The 22,342-nt window shown below is 37.5% G+C and overlaps 1 protein-coding gene across 3 annotated transcripts in view; it reads right to left on the minus strand.

Moving 5' to 3' along the window:
* The window catches only part of FAF1 (Fas associated factor 1), a 129,810-nt gene that overhangs the window by 99,753 nt on the left and 7,715 nt on the right, over positions 1–22,342 (minus strand). For 2 of the 3 annotated variants that reach the window (XM_015870465.2, XM_015870466.2), the window contains exons 2-6: positions 14,410–14,478; positions 4,426–4,472; positions 3,325–3,524; positions 1,637–1,728; positions 1,212–1,300 (exon numbers count right to left, since the gene is read on the minus strand). In XM_015870465.2, coding sequence (XP_015725951.1) covers positions 1,212–1,300; positions 1,637–1,728; positions 3,325–3,524; positions 4,426–4,472; positions 14,410–14,478 — 497 coding nt within the window. Of the gene's footprint in view, positions 1–1,211; positions 1,301–1,636; positions 1,729–3,324; positions 3,525–4,425; positions 4,473–14,409; positions 14,479–20,330; positions 20,393–22,342 lie in introns of those variants that run through there. The other variant, XM_015870467.2, reaches the window with a different exon arrangement.

The following is a 22,342-nucleotide window of genomic DNA, read 5'->3' on the forward strand; positions in this document are numbered from 1 at the left end:
CTTACAAAAATCAGACATTGAAATTAAAATATACCAGGTTTCCATGTAGAAGATTTTGTTAGTATCAACATGGTTTTTCCACAGTATTGGCACTATTCTTCAAAAAGCTCGTTAAGCACAACATCTAATCATTCTCACTCACAACTACAACTCATTTCAGCACCTAGAATTCACATCACGGCTCAGTACTAACCTGCTCTTTCTGTTCCATTACCATTATTTCCTCTCTTAATGTTTGTACTTTATTTCTATTTATTACTTTTCTTTATAGTATACACTGTTTTCTTATTTCCTCCATAGCATACAGGGTTATGGGCCTAAGTATTATATCTTTTTCTATTGATTGTCAAAAGCTTTCCTTCATCATGTTTGTAGAACATTCTGCTATCTAACTACAGCAGCAGAATCCCCTCTTCAGGCAATCTGAAGGCAATCTAGCACACTAATTATGCAATTTGATCATTTCAAACTGCAATCTTTCCTGCTTGCTTGACAATTCAGAATCAGAGCTACTCCTTTCACACTCAATTACAGTGCACCCTCTAGTGGTTTCGGAATAAAATTCATTTTTCCTGGTAAGAACACACACCATTCCACCTTCAAGAATCACATAGACAGGGTAGGAAATAAGACAAAACAGCAAAGTAGCTACAAATTACTTTACAACAACGAGGAATCCACATGCCATGAAAACTATTTAATTTTCAAACCTTTGCAATATTCACTGATTAGTGAATATTTTTGAGTATTGAAATTGGTAATAGAAGATATCCTGCTTAGAGGAAATTAATTAATCTAACTGTGTACACCTTGTAAGTCCAAGAAGTTATGACAAAATAAGGTAACACACACTTCAGAAAGAAAACCCTGGTCTGCTGGTATCAATTTGTACATGTTTATGTTAAATGAATCAATGTAACGTGATAAATTACAAAAGACCAGCTTTCATTTCCCTGGGGACAAGGTTTTTAAAAAAATCAAGTCAAAAACCTGAAGATGCAAAATCTCATGTAGCTCATGTACTTCACTACAGCTTCCTTAAAACTTTATTTAACAACCTTCTTTCCACAGTGAGGTGCAGAGGTAGTCAATCTTTACACTTGCATCTTAGAGCAGTGAAACATTTACTGATTGTAAATTCCTGCAAGCTGCTTCATAGAAAACACACAGAAAGAATCGATACAAGTAGAATCTATGGATAAAAGACTTACCCAGAATGACTTGAAGAAGGAGGAGGCAGGTCAGGTGTAAGAACATAAAGACTATTATTTTTTGGCAAGTGTAGAGTTTTTAAAACAGTCTGAAGGAAGAAAAAAATATATATGTAAATTTAAAACAATAGCTGATTTTGTCATATTAGTTTACTTTACTCCTTTTAATTATAAAAGCTTCTTCACAACATCACCAAATTAAGATGTATTCACTGTTATTAAATTAACATCTCTGTAGGTGTGCTGTGTTGTATAGAAAAACACTGCAAAATACACTGCCATTTTTATAATGCTTTAGTTAAAGAGTTCCTTGTAGAGCTTTCACCTGAAACATACAACACTCAGAAACTCAGAATCCTTGCACTGTCATCCCCACCCTCAGACCCTCACTTTGAAACTGCAAATTAAGTTGACTGAAAACTTACACTATCATCTACATCTCCAGTCTTCCACCCCTTTAACAGCATTTTAGATGCAGGAATCTGAAGTTCATTTTCTAGAATATGTTTGATATCTCCTGAAGACAAAAATGAAGAAAATGTCAAGAAATCCATGTATAAAATATACACATTTTTAATTCCAGAAGCAAGGAAAATGTACAGTGAACACCAGTTTTAGAGTAGTTACCATTGTAACACATATTTCAAACAGTAAAGAATAAATGAAGGTAAAAATCACATAGAATAAGAATGTGATTCACACAATCACATGAGGATACAGCAATTTGGACATATATTTGAGTAGCTCCACACAATGTTTGCTGTCTAGATCCATAAATCTGCAGGTGCATGCTATCTGGAACAACGCACTTCGACAGAAATAAGATGCATCTGCATTACTGATACCCAGCTCCACAACCAATAATCTAGATCTAAGGAACTAAAGTGTTTGTATATTTGACCGGTCAGACAGATTTCTCAGTGTTTTTGCACATTCTGTTTCTCCATCCTGGCTTTGAACTGTTCCTGTGCTCTGAAGAACCATCAACCATCCTTCTTATGTCTCTTTGGCCTCCAGGGCAGTCTCTCCTGGGATTCTGTCAAGCAGATCCCCCAATGAGCCAAAAGCTGCTTTCTTGATGTCTATGGTTGAAATTCTATTATTTACCTTTCACACTTCTCTCAAGATTTTAAACACAAGGCTGAAAGAAGTTAAGAAAAACCTATCACCTACTACACCTACTACAGTAGCTGAAAAACTCTGATTTGGTCACTTTTACATCTACTTTGGATGTAACTCATTGCAGCACCATGCCGTGCAAAGTAACGCTAATCAGGAATTCGACTAAGCACCACTAGGTGGCACCATAAAAATACCAAATCAAACGCCAACAAGAAAAACAAGGATCCAAAGTTTCAGCTCCAAAGCTTCATCACAGACAAAGTGACAACTCAACAAATTTTTAATCAACTATTTCCTGACGTATTTATTTATCTTGATCTGTATATTGTCTTAAAAAAAACAATAATACTGTTTTTCCTTAGGAAGAGTAAATTAAGTCATTTGGGAAATACAAAAAAGAATATGCTTGCAATGGTAAGAACAGCATATTTCTAAAATATTTGTACAAAATGTTTCATATTTAGAATAAAAACAAACAACCCTGATAACAAAACTCTTAATTTCCCCAAAAAAAGAGACAAATAAAAAAGAAGGATGCTACAATGCTTTTCACACATAGAAGAATTCTCTGAATTGTACCACTAATCTTACATAGAAAGGGATGATGCTATAGAGATTCAAAAAGGAAATGCTAAGATGATCCACTTATTTGTTGGCTGCATCTACACTAATCCTACTGCAAATTACGCTTTCTTGCCTCAACTTAATCAGTAATCTCCATTTTGTTTATGAATTAAGTCCACAAGACAACTAGATGTCAAAATAAATATTTGATAGATCACTAACCCTTATAATGATTAGTGAAATTTTGCTTTTTTTGAGCTGCAGAGGTTTGAAAATGGTTAGGAGCTATGAAGAGTACATTTGGGGGGGACCTTTTTTGAGGGGTTTTCTTCTTTTTCCATATGATTTAGATATTGGCAATCGGGCCTTTTTAGTTCTATTTTAACAATTTTACTACAACAGTTACGTCATGTTTACACATTCTTACCAACTGTAGAGCTGTCCTCAAGTACTACATCCACATTTCTGTCTCTGTACTCAACCCTGAAGTCAAGCATTCGAGGTTGTCTTTCCACTATTTGTCTAGATGGCACTACATGGCGAAATGCTGAAGAAGATGAAGAAGCAGCTGTAGAATGACTTGTGGGGCCATATGCTGGTCCTTGTAAAGTCTCTCCACCGTACTCACTGAAGGAGACACAGATAAGAAAGGATGAACATATAATGTTTAAATAAAGATTAATAAAGTAAAAGTATATCTCATTTCATCACAAAAAGTATTTTACATATCTGACTTGCAATCTCTAAGGAAACATGAAAAGCCAATAAGAAGTATCCAAGTCAGTAAATTAACCTCATCTGAAAGCCACTGGAAAATAGGCTTCTATGTCTACCAGGCCTAATTTTAAACTTTTTCCACTGAAAGAAAAGAGACTTGAGACACATTTTGCTGTCCCACCATTTCTACAACTGAATTATTTACTAATGAAGAAAGCTGTTAAGCAGACATCAAACCGAGCTGTTACCAAAGTCTGGTATAACTACTGCCCAGATCCTTCGCCCTGACAAAATGGTTATGGATGCTCCAGTGTTTTGAATTTAAATGTTTTGAGGTCAGGAATTATTAACATAAGTAGAAATAGTACTTGAAACAGAAGAGACTTGCTTGACTCTTGAGAGAGGCAGTAGCTCAACTCCTGTTCTGTTGTTTTCAGTTGCCTCATCAGTACTTTGGAGATCATGCTCCAGTGACTTCAAGGTATCCAGGCATCAACGCATGAGCCAAATTTTAATTTGAAATCAGTAAAGCTAGTTTTAGAAGGGAGAAGCTTATTTTTACCCAGCATAATTTCTACCAGCAGTTAATGACCTAACAATGAATATAAAATAAAAAGTAATTCAAATAGACAGTTGAGCTTGTTCTTTACCAGTATGGGAAAAATTAATTGTGAAATCAGCTTTGTCAGGAATTGAATTTGAGGCTCAAAAAACTGCTTTAAAAGGAGAATTATCTCATCACCTTGGGATTCAGAAACAAAAATGTAACTACTACACAGCATGTATGTATACTCCATCCCTCTGTACTTACCTTTGCAGAATGCCATTTTCTTGTGGTATTACACCATTTATAGCTGCCTGAAAAGAGAAAATAAGCTTTCAATCAAGTATGCAGAAGAAAAAAAATCAATCAGGACAGGCCCCTATATTTTGCTTTTAAAAGTGATTGGTTTGCTTTAAAATATGCCACAAAACGTTCTCCATTCAGTAAATACCCTTGGTAAACAACACTGTCACTAAAGTACCTTCTTAAAATGAAAAACATATTTAAGTGAAAGTGAACGTGAACTGATACTCAAGCTCCTGTATCGGTGCAATAGATTTCCCAGGTGTAGTGCAAAGGAATAAACAGCCCATGCTCAGTAAATCTAACACTTTGTACATGCACACACTAAGACGACAGTTTTCAGACTCACTGAGCTGTCTGCAGACAAGGCAGCCAGACAGCACGTACACAGAGAAGCTCATGTCTCCCAGAAGCATCAGGCCTACCCTAGGCTGTATAGCAGCGCTGCAAGCCTGGCATCTTCTAGATAAGTCCAACCTCCAAAGCACAACCATGTGCCACAGAACCACTGAAATACCCCCAATAATCAAACTACCAGGACTTCTAATATGACTAACATCCATTCTCATGTGTCAGATACACCTGATCTGCTAGCCTGTTTACCTGAGGAGTGACTGGTCCTTGATGAAGATAAATCTGAAATTTAGAAGCTCAGACTCCTTGGTACTACATGAGGATTAAGTCAAACACTGTGACTATGGACTGTTGTCAAATCATAGAAACAAAGAATCACTCAGGTTGGAAAAGACTTTAAAGATCACTGAGTCCAACCACAATCTAATCATACAACCACCATTTTTACAAATCAGTATTTACAGATGTGGCTTAAACAAGAAGCATCCAATAAACATATAGGTAGAATAAACCAAGATTTAAAAATTTTATGTTTCTTCTCTGAATACATAAGCATCAATTTTTACAGTTTCTGTTAACAGTTAATAAACAATGGTTAACAACTGAAGTCAAAGTATTACTACTGAACTCAAAGTAACTTTGATACCGTAACAAGATGTGCAAAACATTACACAAAGACAGCAGAAAAAGACACAAAGAAGAATTGGAGGTATCTATAAGCTACAGCAACTACCCACAAGGCTGTATCAAATTACAGTGAAAACAGCTTCCTACCAGAACACGTTTTAAATTAGTTTATCCATCATGCATGGTAAAAACCAGAAGATTCTTTTTAATGTGTCTCGTTTATCATCAGTGTGGTTTTTGCAGTTATACACAGCTCTTGATCATGTTCATCTAATAAACCTCCAGGAAAAAGTGGGAGGTTCTGGTTTGTTCAGGCTTTTCTGTATCAGCCCCAATACTCTTCAGCAAGATACACAAGTCAGTCAAGAGATAAAAACATCCTTTATTTTGCATCTGTGGGATATGAAAACCAAACAGAGGTTCTTGCACCACAGGATCAGTAACAACCTGGAGAAAAAGAAACTGCTTCAGCAATGAAGAAATACAGCACAGCAGGGCACCTGCACACTTCTTCTGTCAAAGCTCATGTCTCAATCTTGGAGGATTAAATCAGCTCATTTTTTTCTAAGCCTAATCTGAGGGGCTAAATACGATAGAGGCTCCAAGCAATTTTCTTGAACAAATGTGTTATTCAGTTTTAAAGCCCCCAGTTCTGTAAACTTGATAACATCGAAGGAGCACAACACTAAGAAAAAACAGCAGCAGCACTACGTATGTTTTTGATGGAAAGACCTCTATTAACCAAACACCTTAAAAACAGTCTGTGCACTGCTTATTAAGAAAAATGAAAAACTAAGTATATGTAGATGACAAATGGTGGCAGTGCAGATGTAGATACTGCATAAACGTTAATGTTCTTACGAGACATCTATAGGTGGACACTACAAAGAAATGGGAACAACCACCCACTTTAGGATAGCAGCAATGTTGCTACTAAGAACTAATTAATAAGCAAACACATTAAGGCTGTTCCAGACTCTTCTTCCACAGCATCAGTCCCCTATGGGAGAGGATCAGCTCTGTGCAATGAAACTACCATTCAAAAGTATTTCTTTTGTCTTTCCAAGCAGGGATCATCTAAGCATCAAAACCAGCACGTGTGACTAATACGCAGTAGTTAAAGATATTAAAACTGCTTCAAGTGAAATATATAACAGGTGCAGTAAATCTGCTCATGGGTTATTAGATAAAGATGCATGTCTGGCTCAGAACATTTCTTCAGCTTCAGGATGTTACCGGGGAAGCAGCAGTACGTGCTTACTTCACAAATTATTTAGGAAATTTTGAGCCAAATTCAGTTATTCTTTATTTATATATTTTGCTTAGAGACTTTCATAAATCCAAGAACTGAAATTACTTAAGAATTCACTAAGTCCAGCATAACCTGATTTAAACTGTCTCAATTTTGACTAGACAGACATCCAGAAGTTCCAATATTACAACACTGAGTCTCCTTCATCTAACAGCGTTAAGTCATACTGAGAACTATGACTAAGAATCTTGTTCATTCAGAGAATGGAAAGACAAGAATATGACAATACTGGACTGACGAGTGCCAATTACAAAGGTCAAAGTAACAATACTTTTTTCTGGCACTAGCTTCACAACAGCAAGTTTCCAAATTACAGTATCAAAATACATTAAATCCAGTGGAGCAATAGGATTAATAAGAGGTTATTAAAGCCATTAAAAGTTTGGGCAACCCAGGAACTCAGTAGTACTCAACAGACTAGAATTGTTTAAGTGCTTGAAGAACGTTGTGAAGCAGACTCTTAAATGTAAAGCCTTTCCTCAGGGGAATATTCACTGAAATAGTCACATGTATTCAGAACTGACTAATCTATCTTCCACTGGTACAAAACAGTTTTAGAGGGGGAAAAAAACAAGACCAGCCTTTTTTATTAACCTGATGAAATAATAATATTGATGACTTCTCTCAAAACACAGACTTATGGTACTGACCATTAAAAAATAATTAAGTACATCTCATGGTGTCTCTCATCCTGGAGGGAGGAAATGATGAAAAGATGCGTCATTTAAGATAGTACAAACTTATCTCCTGAGCTTAAAATACTCAGTGGTTATCCCTAGTATTGAAAATAGACCAGATTTGATAATTATATTATTTAGAAGCAGAGGTTTACATACATCAACTGACTGCGTGCACAAACCAGACTGGGAATTCCTTCCTCTTCATTTTACTCCACAATTTACAAGTGATACTTAGATAAATTACCTTCAGTGCTAAAATCAGGCCCAAATGAGCACAGCCAAAGACTCTCCCAACAGCTGAGATGGGAGAAGAGCTTCCTCAGCCACCTCTTGTCACTTCATTCTAGTCTCCATTCCACACAACTGTTTTGGCTGCCAGATACAGACCCTACCACGCAGATCCTTTAAAAACTTTCCACATTCAGACTTTTACCTCAATGAAAACCAAGAGCAGGTGGGATCCAGCCTGAAATGCAAGAGTTATGGATTCTCTTCGGGAAACAACCCAAGCATTTTCCTTGAATGAAATGAATCTTGAGAAGTATGACTCACAATCAGCTTTCTGAAACTGGATATCAGAAAACATCTCTGAGCAGAAGAAAGCATGTTGCTTAGGGCATTTTCTTCTAATTCTCTGGTATTCTGTCAGCTTGACGTGAAAGAATTTCTCATAATTACATTTTTTTTTGCTTTACTCCATACTAAGAAACATTATGCCCTCATGATCCATATCTTTAACTCTCTATGAACTTCAGCTAGAGCTATCTTTGATAAAAGAAACCATTTATTACAGCTCTCAAAAAGCAATATTCTTTCCCAAATGTTACATGCCATACTCTACATTTGTTTTAAAATGCCTGGAAGAATACAAGAACAAAGTTGTGCATTCTGTGGCTATCCTGCTCACCTTGCTTTTTCTACCTATTGTATATTTAACATGGTGTTATGTCAAAATATTTGTTCTGACCCCCTAAAACTACCAGTTTAGCCAACTCTATATTAAAATTACATGTACCTAGAAACTTCTGCTGTGATCTGATTATAACCATATAAAGTGGAAAAATTGGGAACAAACCGGAAGCGTTTTACTCACTAACACTGACAAAAACATACAGCAAATACTTGTCAAATAACTCACACAAATTGGATTAATAAAACGAAGGCTTACTGAAATCAGCAGTAATAGAATCACTTCTTTTTGCACTCAGACACTGGGAGTGTATCATGAGATTCCCAAGCAAACAAACATGGCTTCTGCCCAGCTTTACACAACTGCCTAATCTTGCCTGTTAAATCTGTATCAGCCTAAATGTGAAATACTGTAAAATGTTCTGCACAAACATAAGTCATTTTAGACCAGACACATTTACAGGCAAGATTCGCTATCACCTTCCTACACAAATACTTTAAAACTACTATTTCAATGAGTAATGTCTGTTTTGGGCTCAAGTTACAAAAATTATTATTCGGTTTGGATTTTTATATGAATGCACTAATATTTAAATCTTCTTAATGGTTACTTACTATGCCCCAGCAGTAAATTAACAGGAGCAACCTCTACCTTTGTTACCATCACCAGGCTGTACAAAGCAGAGAAAAGAGTGAGCCTTTTCCTGCAGTTTGCATTATACTTGCTGGCATTTCCCCAGCTTCACCAGTCTCAAAGTATTTCCAAGCGCTAGACGTTAAGTTACACCCACAGTTCTTACCAAATGCCAGCATTTGTCCCCATCGTGGTTAAGATTTAACCAAAAGCTGTAATTGAACTACAATGAAAAGTCTTTCTATGCATTCTGCTTTATTTCAGCTCGCTTTCTTTATAACAAATATACTTCATGAAAAGCTGTGAAACAATAGAATTACTAATAAAGCAAAAAATTAGCATTTCATCAAAAATGCCACATGAATATATTCGTACAGATGATTCACATCATCAGCAAGAGAGCGAGCGTTGAAATAGTTTGCAATTAGCGCTCAAGATGTGGTTTCCCACTTTTCCCCACTTCTTTGGTGGCTTCAACAAACTTGTTCCTGTAGCTCATACAACATACTGAAATGCAGTAGGAAGCCTTTCAACAGTTAGATACACTCCCATAATCCTGGGGAAAAAAAAAACCCACATCTACACGGTCCTTTAATTGCATATTGTTACTGCATAACTCCACAAATAAAGCTCAATCTCAGATTCACAAATGGATGCATTTTTATGGTGTAATGAAAATAAAAAACATGAGCACATAAAGAAGGTTATTGATCAGTATCAAAACACTATTGTCAACAGAAGAAAAAAGGAAAGGAACCTACTCCACAATTATCCAATTAAAAATCATATATATGCATGGGAAAAGAGAGGGTTATGATATATCTGCTGATTTCTGACACATATACACATACTTTGGCTCTACTGATTAACGTCACACATTTTTACACTAACACTGCTTCATCTCCTAACATGACAGAAACAAAAGCTTATGCTTGATATCAAAGCATATTTTGTTACTCCTTAAAACACTAAACTAGACAACAAGAGAAACCGATAAAACAGAGAAAAAAAATCTGTATTCTGAGCTCCCATACTTCTATCCCTCTCCAAAGTGTTTTATGTAAATTTGAACAGCAACACTAACAGGGAAAGGTTGGGGATGGCTACCCCAAGATAATACACTTTTTGTGCAACTTTAAAACTGCTCATTGTTGTGGCATGCCAGTTCCCAGTGAGTATTACAAAGGTAGAATGTAGATAAAATCTCATGACACAACATGACTTTTAAAAATCCTGGAAGCACTGTATGTAGAATAAGGTCGCTTTTACTGAAAAAGGCATAACACGAAACGTCCTGATAGAATCCAAGTTACTCTCACTGTAGTCAACAGACTGCTTAATCACTAATCAATAATAAAGAATATTTATACAACTTTTAGCTTATTTTGGAAGCCAGAAAATGCAGAGCTCAAGTATGCAGCATACAACTTGACTACAGTGTTTCAGCCCACGTTTCAGACAAGGCTGTGGTTCTGGCACTGCACCAACCAGGTCTTTGAGGATCAGATAGTTTACTGAAATAAAACTAGGACAGAACACAATTAAGATACTCAATAGTAAAATATTTATATTGTTTTTCAAAATACCCCGCTCTGAAAGCCTGGTGGGTCCGGATGACTCCCAGCTTACCATGGTCCAAGTCTTTCACATTAAGGTTCGCTTGCAAAACAGTCACAGAATCTGCAGATGCTGGTTCTCAAATTAAATAAATTACTTCATTTTACTCCTACTCATACATTCCCAGCATGATTTCATGACAGACTAATTGCTTGTCAAACACACATTTAGAAGATGTATGCAATTTTCAGTTCAACTAGTTATAGAGTAATACACTGCAAACTACTTTCAGATATCTTAAAACACCAATTACCAGCCACTTAACTATTAATATACTCTAAAATTTGCTCTTAAATTGCAATGTTTAAGGACAAATTAACGCTAAGCAATCCACATGCAGACTGCCAATCCAGAGGTAGAATCCTTTGAAAATAAGCATTTGTGAAATGTAAGGCAGGTGGGTAATGCATGCACACAGCTAAAGTAATACTCAGGCACTACTGTTAACCCAGGTCCTGATTTTTTGTTGTTCTCAGAGCACTAAAAATTATCTCTTACGAGAAACAGAGCTTTTTCTTCATGAAATGAAATCGAAGTTTTCTAGTCCCTTTGCTTTCACTATGCGAGACAAAGTTCAAGGAGCTCATTTATTCAGTAACTACATTCTATCTATTCAGAAAGAAGACACGTTGCCTACATGACTTGACAATGTTGATGTGAACGTTTCACCTAAACAAAAATCTGCTCAGCTGCATTTCTGGCCAGATATTAAAACTTAAGTTTAAATTAAACTTGTTCGATGCAGCCAAAGCAGTCAAAATACAGCAATGCAATTCCTTTGTTATGCTCCAGAGAATAAAGCAGGCATTTCCTATTAGAAAAATTAAATCAATAGTAATGAAACAAATCAAATTATTTTAGATTAGCATAATCCCTTTAGTGCATAGGAAGCTGACAATTTGCCAGTTAACCATCACATTTGCTAAAATACCGAAGGGATGGAAGGTATAGATCTCTTCACACATACTGAGGAAATATTACACTTTAACAGCAAGTAAAGAGTATTGATTGACAATACCAAAGAAACTGGGCTACCACGACAGAGGTGATCTTCCACACGTTACTGAGGTACAAAGAAACACTCTAATTCTGCATTCCACAAACTAAGAATCTTAATTGTCTCCCTAACTATTAGTTGCTGGAGTTCTTTGTATATTTTTCCTGTGTGTCTACTTTTCCTTAATAGATAGAAGTGCACAACACTATATGGAAAGTCATACCACTCTTACAACTACTATAGGTCTGCATTCCACAGTCTTCAATGTAGAAAATATACAGAAAGGGAAGAAACGCCTGCTTTACATGAGATTAGGGCATTCAAAAGCAAATAATAACAATGGATTTATTAACCCATTGCTTTAAGAATAGCCGGTCATCTTTGCCAATGCTTAGCTGCACAGAACTTCCATAAGATACATAGCATTCATATGAGTTTGCTCAGGGATATAGAAATGTCACTTGGAAAATACAGAGAGATACATCAATGTTTCTGCAGGGCAAATCAGTTGGAAGAATAAAAAAGACAAAAGTCATCTCCAGTGTTTTCGTCCTTACCAGCTTGCACTGAAATTTACTACACATTATAAAAAAAGAACTAAGTTAATGCTTAGAAAGTAGCAAAAGACATAAAAAAATGCACTGTAACTGTCAAGAGGCAGTGGACCACCTTCTGACCAGGAATCCCATCTTAAATGGCATTTCCAACAGAAACAGAGAAGAAAAATGTTAGAGCCCTCTCTCATTTTGCTCAGTTTTTCTTGCTTTTTTTTACTTCTTTCTTTCCAAAGGACATCACAGAGAAGAAAACACAAGAATAAAGTCTAAACAAAATGCATATTTCTATTAAAAAACTAAGCCAAACCAAATCATCTTCTGTATAAGTTATGCATTAAAACAAAAACAGAAAACCCTACAGTTGAGAGTTGAAGCTTTTTTAAAAACAGATGTTCAAAACATACAATTTCCTTGTTCCAAGATACAGAAATGGTTTTTTGTCAGCTGATTCTTGGAAGCTTTGTAAGAAAGGAACTGCAAGTCATCACGTTGCCAGGTGCACTAACCTGCTGGTTTCAATGAAATTATACCGTGCTTCAAACACAGAATAACAGAGCTAAGCACAGCAGGAAGGCACAGAGGCCTTTTCAGAGTTTATTTTGAATAGAAAACAGATTTTTATGAGATTTTTCCCTAATATATTATTATACACATGATGAATACAGTGAACATGGGATAACTCCACCTTAATTTCGATTAAACTGACTTTCCTCTTAAAGTGTTACACTAAGCAGTACCCACGTTGCCATATCTATTGGGAAGAAAAATGAAATAAAAACAACGGAAGGAGTAACAACAGAAATGCTCATATTGAACAAAAGTAGAGAAAAATCTAACAGTGAATCCTGTTTTCATACAAAAAAAAAATCTCTTCTGTCTAGATTTTATGTACAGGATATCAGGACAGCAGAGTTACCACGTATGTAATAACTTCGTATACAAGAAAGTCCATATCATGTATGTTAAAGAAGCAAACTGGAAATTTCTGTATTAATAGGTCATTTACCTTGAATATATATCAGAAACAATTCAAAAAAGACATACTTGGGACTTTTACATACTTCTTCTACATACTCACTTTTATTCCCTTCATACAACGTTTAAGATACATTTATATTGTCATTTTTACCTATAATACCTACGCAGTAAGCAGATAAAGAATTATTATTTTACAATTTCATTCAAATCTTTTTAAAATAAGGAGTCCCCGGGTTGCTCTTCAGTTGGGAACTTTTTTCATGTGCTGTTCTGACTTTTGAAATGCTGAAATCCCCTGCCTAACAACAAGATGTTTAATTCTCTCAACATAGAAACTCCTTTCTTCACTCTTCTGCATAATTTAGCATCCACTCCCTTTCCTACAACCAGTCTGCTCTTAGTAAGAGAGAGCCAATGTCCTATTAATGACAGGAGCTTAGGGTACTTTTGTCACTCCTACCCACTCCAATTCATTTTTTTTCTTCCACCACTTACCATTCCCCTTTGTAGACACTGAAGTACCTCTTCCATCCTAAACCTTTTTTCCTTTCATGCTTTCTATGTGTTTTTTAAGCATGTATTTTTGGGACATTACTTCTTTTCCTATTCCATCTCACTTCTAGATCATTTAATCATCACTAATAAGATGAAGAACATAAAGGTATTATCATAGTTGTAAATACTTCACTCCCTTTTCACTCATTCTGGAGCCTCAAAAGAAAGTAAATAAATAATAAAACAACTCCTCTTTATTGTTCTTAACACTTTTTTCCATCACAATTCTCTCATTCAGCATTACCTGCTATTATTTATTGTAATGCATACAACCTTGCAATCTACAAGCCACCCCAAAATCATATCCAACTTGAATGCATCATATTACAACCCAGAAAGAATGTGTAACACCACTCCTTGCCTTCATATAACAAATACTTTAAGTTGCAAAACAGCCCAGCCCACACTGTGTCACAACAAACTACTGTGACTAAGGGTGTTTTAAATTGTACCATTCTGCCAACACACAGTTATGCTTTCCTGTTTAAAAACATTAATGACTAAAATTTTAATTTATACTTTTGCAAATGCTTTCTGGTTTCATAGTTTAAATTTAGCATTGGACAAACTATATCAAGTCTTTATTTTGCAACGTCATGATACAAGCAAGAGCTATGAATAAAGCCTTCCTAGCACGTAACTTGTCAGCCATACAACTTTGAAACAAAGACAATAGCTGTCCCAGCAGGATGTCACACCACTGTTCATCTGAATATTAGAATACTTACCACTAAATCCCAGTTATTTTGTTCAAGCAAAGTTATAGCTTCATCGATATTTTCTATACCAGTACAAGCCTAGAAAGAAAAAGAAGCAGTAAAATGAATTAAAAGCATTGATCAAAGCGAGCATTAATACTTAGAATTAATTTCAGTAGAATGACAAGAAACAAATAGGGTTTTGATTTCTGCTAGGAGAGCTTTAAACACCACAGATTAGAGTATAATTCCCTCCTCCACCAGAGGACTCCTGTGTAACCTTGAACAAGCCACTTAAGGAAGCAAGACAAAGGTAGTTATTTGCAAAATTAGGACAACAGTGCTGTCTCATAAAGGTGCTTTGAGAATTCTGTGTTGGCAGTTCTGAAACATTCGTGCTCCCTTAAAAGGGACCACAAAAATATTTAAAATGGTAAGTCTGGGGTGGTTGGAGTGTCTTTGTCTCAAACCAAAACCAACTCTACTGCCTCCACCACCAATGTGTTTTAGCCCTACGCGCTGTGGGTGTTACACAGCACTTCTAAGTGGAGGAAAAGGAGGCAAGTGAGTCTTTTTGCTCAGTGTCATACAGATGAGGAACCTTGTGAAACTATTTAAAATGAAGTCTGTATAATGAAACATTTACTTTCAGATAAAATGGATGAATGTTGTTCCATCACTATACTCTGGTTTTATGTAGTTTGAGTCATCTAATACAACAGCAACTAAAATAGTGCTAAAACCCATCAAAATGGTACTGTAAATTGAACTCAGCTCCAAATGCAAGAGGACGTCCCGCTCATCTTTTACAAGATCTCAGCCACAACCGTGTTCCTTCTGTTCTATCATGCAGGTATATAAAACTTTTATATAAATTTCTTTCAATATATCATATAAAATAGGGGTTTTTTAAATATATAGTTTAACAGTAATAGAACAGAATCAATAGCAGAAGCAAAGATTCCAAAGACTTATTGCTTTCCTTTAAGCATTAAAAGAGAGAAATGGCAGAGAATGGAGCACAAGAGCAAGTACTTAAAGCCATGAGGCCATTCTGAAAGTGATGCTGACAGCTCTGCTGCAGTGTTCTGCTGCAATGTACTCTGACAAACTTCCACCAAAGTGACGGTCTGAGGTTCCATTGATAACCAAGTGAAACACACTTAAAGTCTGGACAATTTACAAAACAACGTTGAGATTTCACTTTTCAGATTGATTACTTTTGTTAGTTTTGTTAGGTGCTAATAAAAGGGAAAACAAACATTCTGGAATCACAACAATGGATTGCTGTAGGAAGGCCACTGATTAACGTAAACCACAAAGATGATGTTTTATAAACTTCCTTCGCATGCTTTAATGCCACAGTAGAAGCAGAGTAGGATTTCAGATAAACATTTTAATGTGGAAGGAGAATCGATGCAGACACTACAAGCTGTCTCAAGTCACACTCCATCACTGGTCTAAAATTCATTAAGAAAATTTAAAAAATAAAAAAAAAGAAAAAAAAAGAAAAAAGAGTTTGTTTCCTGCATTATAAAGTCAAGAAAATCACTGAGGTTCAAACCAGATGATTTTCCCTAAGATGAAGCACCCAAGACAAGGCCTCACTGACAGCCCTGACATCAAGGGCTTCTGGAAGGCAGGATGAGTCCCAGCACAGCCTGGCTGACACCAGCTTTTGTTTTCCTCTGGAAGATGCACACAGGGAAGCAACAGGTTCTGTGAGCCACAAAGTTAATAAAGTCTGGTTCCTTATGGGTTTGTCTCTCATTCATTACAAGGGCTGATTTAAGCTTTCCCAATGACTAGAATATTTATGAAGTCTTTTATTTATTTATTTTATTGACTTATTTCCATGTTACCTTGTTGGATTTTGATGAAATCTGGAAGAATTTAATTGGTACGAGTACTTGGGTTCAGAAGTTATTTGTGAGGACACCTGGGCACCATGACCTCATTCATATGCATTACTTCTTTAGGAAGCCAGACTAAGAATGACAGGGCTAACTTCTTTACAACACATAAAGCATGGCTTTTATTTATTTTTATGCCTCTCTTTCTACCCAAGCAAAAATAAAAATCAAACTAAATTGAATGGGGGGGGAAAAAAGTTGAATTCTAACAGAAAAAGGAAAAAAATTCAAGCCACTGCAAAGTATACAAACTCTGAAAAGCAAAAGCATACCTTTATTATTAAGCAGCTAGAAGTACGATGAGAATTTTTTCACTTTAATTTAGAGATTAACTGATTTTTATTCAGATTTATTTTTGTGAGAGACCTGCTTAATAGAAGGCATTAAACATCTCAGAAGAAAATTCCTACCAGCAAAGTACTAAATAAAATAAATAAAAGTACTAAGCAACAACAAGCACATCCTCCAAGTAAAATCTAGAACTTAAATAACCAGAGAAAAGGTAAAACCTTCCACATCTACTGGTTCGCAAACATTTATACATCAAAAAGAAATCCAAGAATTTAACCAAAGGACAAAGGGAAAGAAAACATTAGGAAGAGTGCCTTCTCTTCTCTGGATTTCCTCTAAATCTAGAACAGCATTTTTACCCTTCATAGCAGCTATAGCATTTTTGCAGAGACCAAACAGTCTTCTCCTGGGTTTTTCAGACCACACAAGAGGAAAATGAATGTGAAAATGAATAAACTGCTGTATTTTACTGAACGCACAAGAACAGATTCTGAAGATAAAAACTACTGAATGTTAAATAACTCTCTCAGCACCTTGCAGTTCCAGACCAGGTGTTTCTATCAGCCAGATTTAGATTTGCATACAGTAAAGTTCCAAGTTCCACAGCTCTCCTCCAAACATTTTTCACATAGCTTTACAGCTTAACCATCACCTTAGTTACTGATGGAGAGCTTACCCATGCAAAGTTTCAGAGCTATCCATCAGGAGGCCTATCTTTCTTTAACTGGGAAAGTAACCTGAATCACTGTTAAATGGGGAAAAATAATCACTGAGGAGATAATTCAACTGAAGGGAAGACAGTTCCAGGCATCCAAGACAAACCCAGGCGGTGCTTACAGAAAGCAATAATACATGGCAGTAGACTCACACTTCTAATTCCTTGCAGGGTGGTCTGACCTTGGCAGCCCTAACAGCTGCATCTGGATTTTGAGAACCTCTGTGACCCCCCCCATCTCACCAGTCAAGGCTTTAGCCTACCTCCACATCACAGGAAAGCAGCTGACTTCCCCATCTGGCGGCAGCTGCTGCTGAAAATGCTCCTCCTGCACCTGCTACAGAGATCCAGGCAGTTGTTACACAGCAAAGCTGGAAGAGACAACTGTTGCTCCCAACACAGAGAGCAGGGCTGTTACTTCTGCAGAAGCTGGGAGAGCAGCAAACAGCTGTTGCTGGCTCAAATACAGAGTTAGGCTACTGCAGCCCTGATAGAGAGCTGGTGGCAGTTGCTGCACAGAAGCTGGGAGCAAATGGTATTTGGCAGCAAGGCAGAACTTACTATCCCTACTCACCTGTGGCCTCTCCTCCTTCTCATCAAGAAACAACACAACAGAAGTACCCAGAAAACCAAGGATCAGCCTAACAGCCAGTAATCAGAATGACTCTGATGTCTGCCACTCTCAATGATCTGTTGAACAACTCTTTACTTCCTTGGACTAGCAACAGTCACTATGTTCTCCCCACGCAGGGGCTACTTCTGCACTAACCCAATCTAGGCAATTCTCTCAAACACTTCACACAGGGGGTTCAGGCCCATTAAAATCAGACAGGCAGATGGCAGAGAACTACATCATGAACAGCTCTCTCTCCTGTAAAAGTCACTTGGGAAGAAAATAAAAAGCTCACAGTGTGCCTGACAGGCCTCCACATGGACTCTGCAGTCAGCATCTTCAGCTGAGCTTCCTGCAGTAACCCAGGGCAGACACAAATGCAGGTCCATACAGCAAAAAGAATTACATTGGAGCCCTAGCTCCGAGCACTCAGAACAGTTAACTCAAACGATGGATCAGCAGGACAGACTCACACCAGTTGTCAGCTACAGATTTTTTTTCTCTCACTAACATCACATCCATCTGTCTCAGAGTAAGACTAAGCTACCGTCATTCAGTCCAATGCCTACTCCTCAGATACTGAAACAACTGATGCAGACTCATCCTGTGCTGGATGAAAAGGGGGAAAAACAGCTTTCAGCCATCAGTATTTCATTGCAGCTATAGCTCGGCCCATTTTCTTAATATGTGCCCAAAACTGCAATACCTGGGAAAATAACTCCATTAAGACACCACAACTATCAACAGGTGATATCATATGAGAGGATTTAATCCTTTGAGAACTACAGAACACCAGGAAGGCGGCCTAACTGATAGCTGCACAGATAGCACCCTAGGAAATTATTACTTTTAAAAGTATCCAACAATTTTTTTTATTATTATTATTGGATTCAGCAGTACAGCTGGAGCTCTTTCTATTTTATGAAGACATATGAGCTTCTAAAGGGAAATCAAAACCACTGGCAAAGAACAAATACTGTTAAGATCAATTCACTGTCCCTTCAGTAACTTACTCTTTACAAGATAAGAGACTAGGAATAAGAAAAACTCTCTTCAGGCGCAGGCCACAGATCTGCTAGAAAGAATGGCAGAATTCTCAAGGGTGGCAGCCAAGAAAACCTCAGAGCTGTTCTTAATAGCGTCAGAAATAACAGCAATATCCTTCTTTTCTGTCTCCTCATGTACTTTACCCTCCAATAAAACCAAAATTCAGCTTGCTGCTTTACTGACTCCTTCAATCATAACCAGACAGGTCAATTCACAGACACACTTGAGCTTCCTGTCAGGTTTAATACATCTCTGAAGACAGAGTCTACAGCCAGCCTGGACAGCTTGCTCCAGTGCTTGACTACCATCATTTGAAGGATTTTTTCCCTTACATTTAGCTATAACATCCCCTGATGCAACCTCTAACCCCTGTCTCTCATCCTTTCACTCTGTCACTCCAACAGATACTGGATTCTATACTGTCTATTGCCTGCTGTAGAGATGGAAGAGCAGCTAGATCCCCCTCAGCTATTTTGTCCCATGCACAACCAGCTCCTTCTTGCCTTTTACAAAACAAGCTCCAGCCTTCTCTCCACCCAGGTGGCTCTCTGGTCATGACAGGGGACGTGTCAAACTGAGTGCTGCCACATAACAGTGTTCTCCCCAGTACTGAGCAGAGGGGAAGAATTACTCCCCTTGGGGTCCTGTCCCACCATATAGCAACTACTTCTACTGGAAGAATCCTTAATTCCCTTTCTAAGCATTCCTACGTTCCACATACAGACCCTCACAACTGGGATTTTTAAGTACCTGGGCATCTCTTACCCAGAGCCCCACCAGCTTCCCAGACCCACACAAACTGCAACACGGAATCACAGAAGCACCAAGGCAGGAAAAGACCTCTGTGATCATCCACTCCAACCATCCAGCTATCATCAATATTTCCTCACTAAACCATGGCCCTCAGTACAACATCCAGATGTTTCCTGAACACCTCCACAGACTGTGACTCAACCACCCCCTGGGCAGACAGTTCCAACACCTGACCACCCTTTCAGAGAATAAATTTTTCCTAATATCCAAACTGAATGCCCCCTGGCACAACTGGAGGCCATTCCCTCTTGTTGTTCTCTAGTGATACGACAAGACACCAGTCCCTGAGTATCACTTCAACCCTGCAACAACCCAACCGTACTGATGCAGTGAGACTGTTCTTACTATGAGTCACCTGTGGTTATTAAATTAACTTTTACTTCTTTCTAGTCTAGAGGAACGTTTTAAAAAACATCCACAAACTGAAAGGATCTACTGCAAGCATCTAAATGTAGAGGTAAGAAAGCTTCTCTGTTTCTACTTAACTCAGAAGACCATCAGGTAAAAATGAAGCAGATTTACCAGCTGTTCTCTTAACAAAAGAAGCCAATACACTCACCAGCATCAGAAGTCTAGAAAAGGTCTGGGCGCATGCGCCATGCTCCAGTTTTGCCCAATGCTTTCAATTCCTGCCCCAACCGTTCATAATGCTTGAGCACCACGTTATGTAAAGTGAGAAAACATTGTCTCCCTTCTACTGAAGGAACAGAGGGTAACAAAAGTGGTATTTCTGAAGGTCACACAAGACTTTCTACCTATTAGTTACCAGGCAAACAAAAGTGAACTTTGCCCAGGCTGAGATGACTGCAGGCCTCCTGAACAAAGCAAGCAGGGTACAAAGTCTGAGCTAGTGGTGTGAAGCCCCAACCACTTCTGAGCAGAACCAGCTAGCTTGGAACCACATTAACCATATTCAAATGGATTCCAGCAGAATCTGTAGCAAATTCTGCTTCTAGAAAGCCATGGAGGCACAACACAAGGAAGTTCATCAGCTGAGCCAAGACACAAACCCCAGTTTCACAATCCACATTCTAACACTTGAACATTTTAGCCACATCTTCCCTGCACTACATACAAAGTGCAGTGCCCAAGCTGAATTAAAAACCATGCCAAACCAAAAACAAGCAACCATTAATTAGAAGTCTGGACTACTAACCCCATCTACCTTTTCTGAAAGCTGGAGATGTCCTTTTCTCACTATAACTGCTATCCAACTACAAAATGCTTTAATTCAGATTATCACAATTTTTTCGTGTGGTTCCTTAATCTGCAGAAACATCTCAGTGAAAATAAAAACACCAAAATTTCCTGAATCAGGGTTGCTCTCAGAGTACACAAGTGCTGCTCCAAAACTAATGCTTCTTGTTTTATTGCATCGGTCCATGGTGTCAGAAGCAGACATTGGTGGGATTGCTTGATAGAAGTTGAACCTTCAATAGAAGTTGAACCTTCCCACCACATCCCAATACATGTTGTTGTATGTGACAGATGACAGGATCAGACCACAGTCTCCAAAATATTAAGGGAACTTTGGAGAGAAACCAGAGAGGTTTAAGATTTCTCCTGTTTGGGCAACTTTGACCTCTGTATCACGAGAGATAGTAGAAAATCCAGTGAAACATGCAGAATAGGGTGAGCATGTTGTATGTATGTTAGTGCACACTGAGTAAAACTGAACACAACTTCTATAAAGTAAACCTACATACCACAAAACTACTCAGAGGTCTCCAAAGAACTCAAAGCTGTATCAAATTGACACTATTTCCACATTTCTCCTAAAAAACTTTATGATTACACTCTCAAAATGCTGACTTTCATGAACAGGAAAATCCACTCAACTACTATTTCTTACTGCTCTTTCCTAAGGATTTGCCACCAGCCACTTGTTTGCAGATGAGACATTCAGCTGGGTCTTCAGTCTGAGCTGATACAGCACCTTTGGTATTTGCTCACACAAATAACCTGACCTTTAAAAAAAAAAAAATAATAGAGATGACTCAGATCCAGAACTCCTGTCTCTACAAATTGTTTCCTGCAATAGGTAGAACATGAAACCTATGTAAAATAGCTCTGAAGAATTAATCTGTTCTGCTCTGGTTTCAAAAAGTCTTAAGAACTTCAGAAAGCGTAACTACTTCCACAGAACAAAGACCTGCTCAGCCAGTTAAACTCAGAGGATCACCACAGGACTGCTTTGAAAGACCAAATAACATCTAATCCATACATTAGGACCTTGGTTTCCTCTTCAACTTGTTTTTAACAACTGCATATTATCTAGTAAATTCTAAAAAAATGAGCTTAATTAGCAGGTATCAATCAAGCCACTAAGCATGTAATTTCCTTTCATCCAAATGATGAGGGACAAGTCAAAGGCTAGGTGTTTACCTAGGCTTCTTCTAGTTCTTATAGGTGAGTCCTTCCTTTTAACTGCTAAGTGGCTGCCCCACCAAAATACACTAAGCATGCAATATGCTTTCATCCCATCTCTTATCCCTAAGGCCACTTACAGCAAACAAAAGCAATTGCATTGCAAACCAAGAGGCCCAAGTACCAGTTCCAGCAGTGCTGCTA

Source organism: Coturnix japonica, chromosome 8 (assembly GCF_001577835.2).
Source record: "Coturnix japonica isolate 7356 chromosome 8, Coturnix japonica 2.1, whole genome shotgun sequence".
Classification (NCBI taxonomy): Eukaryota; Metazoa; Chordata; class Aves; order Galliformes; family Phasianidae; genus Coturnix; species Coturnix japonica.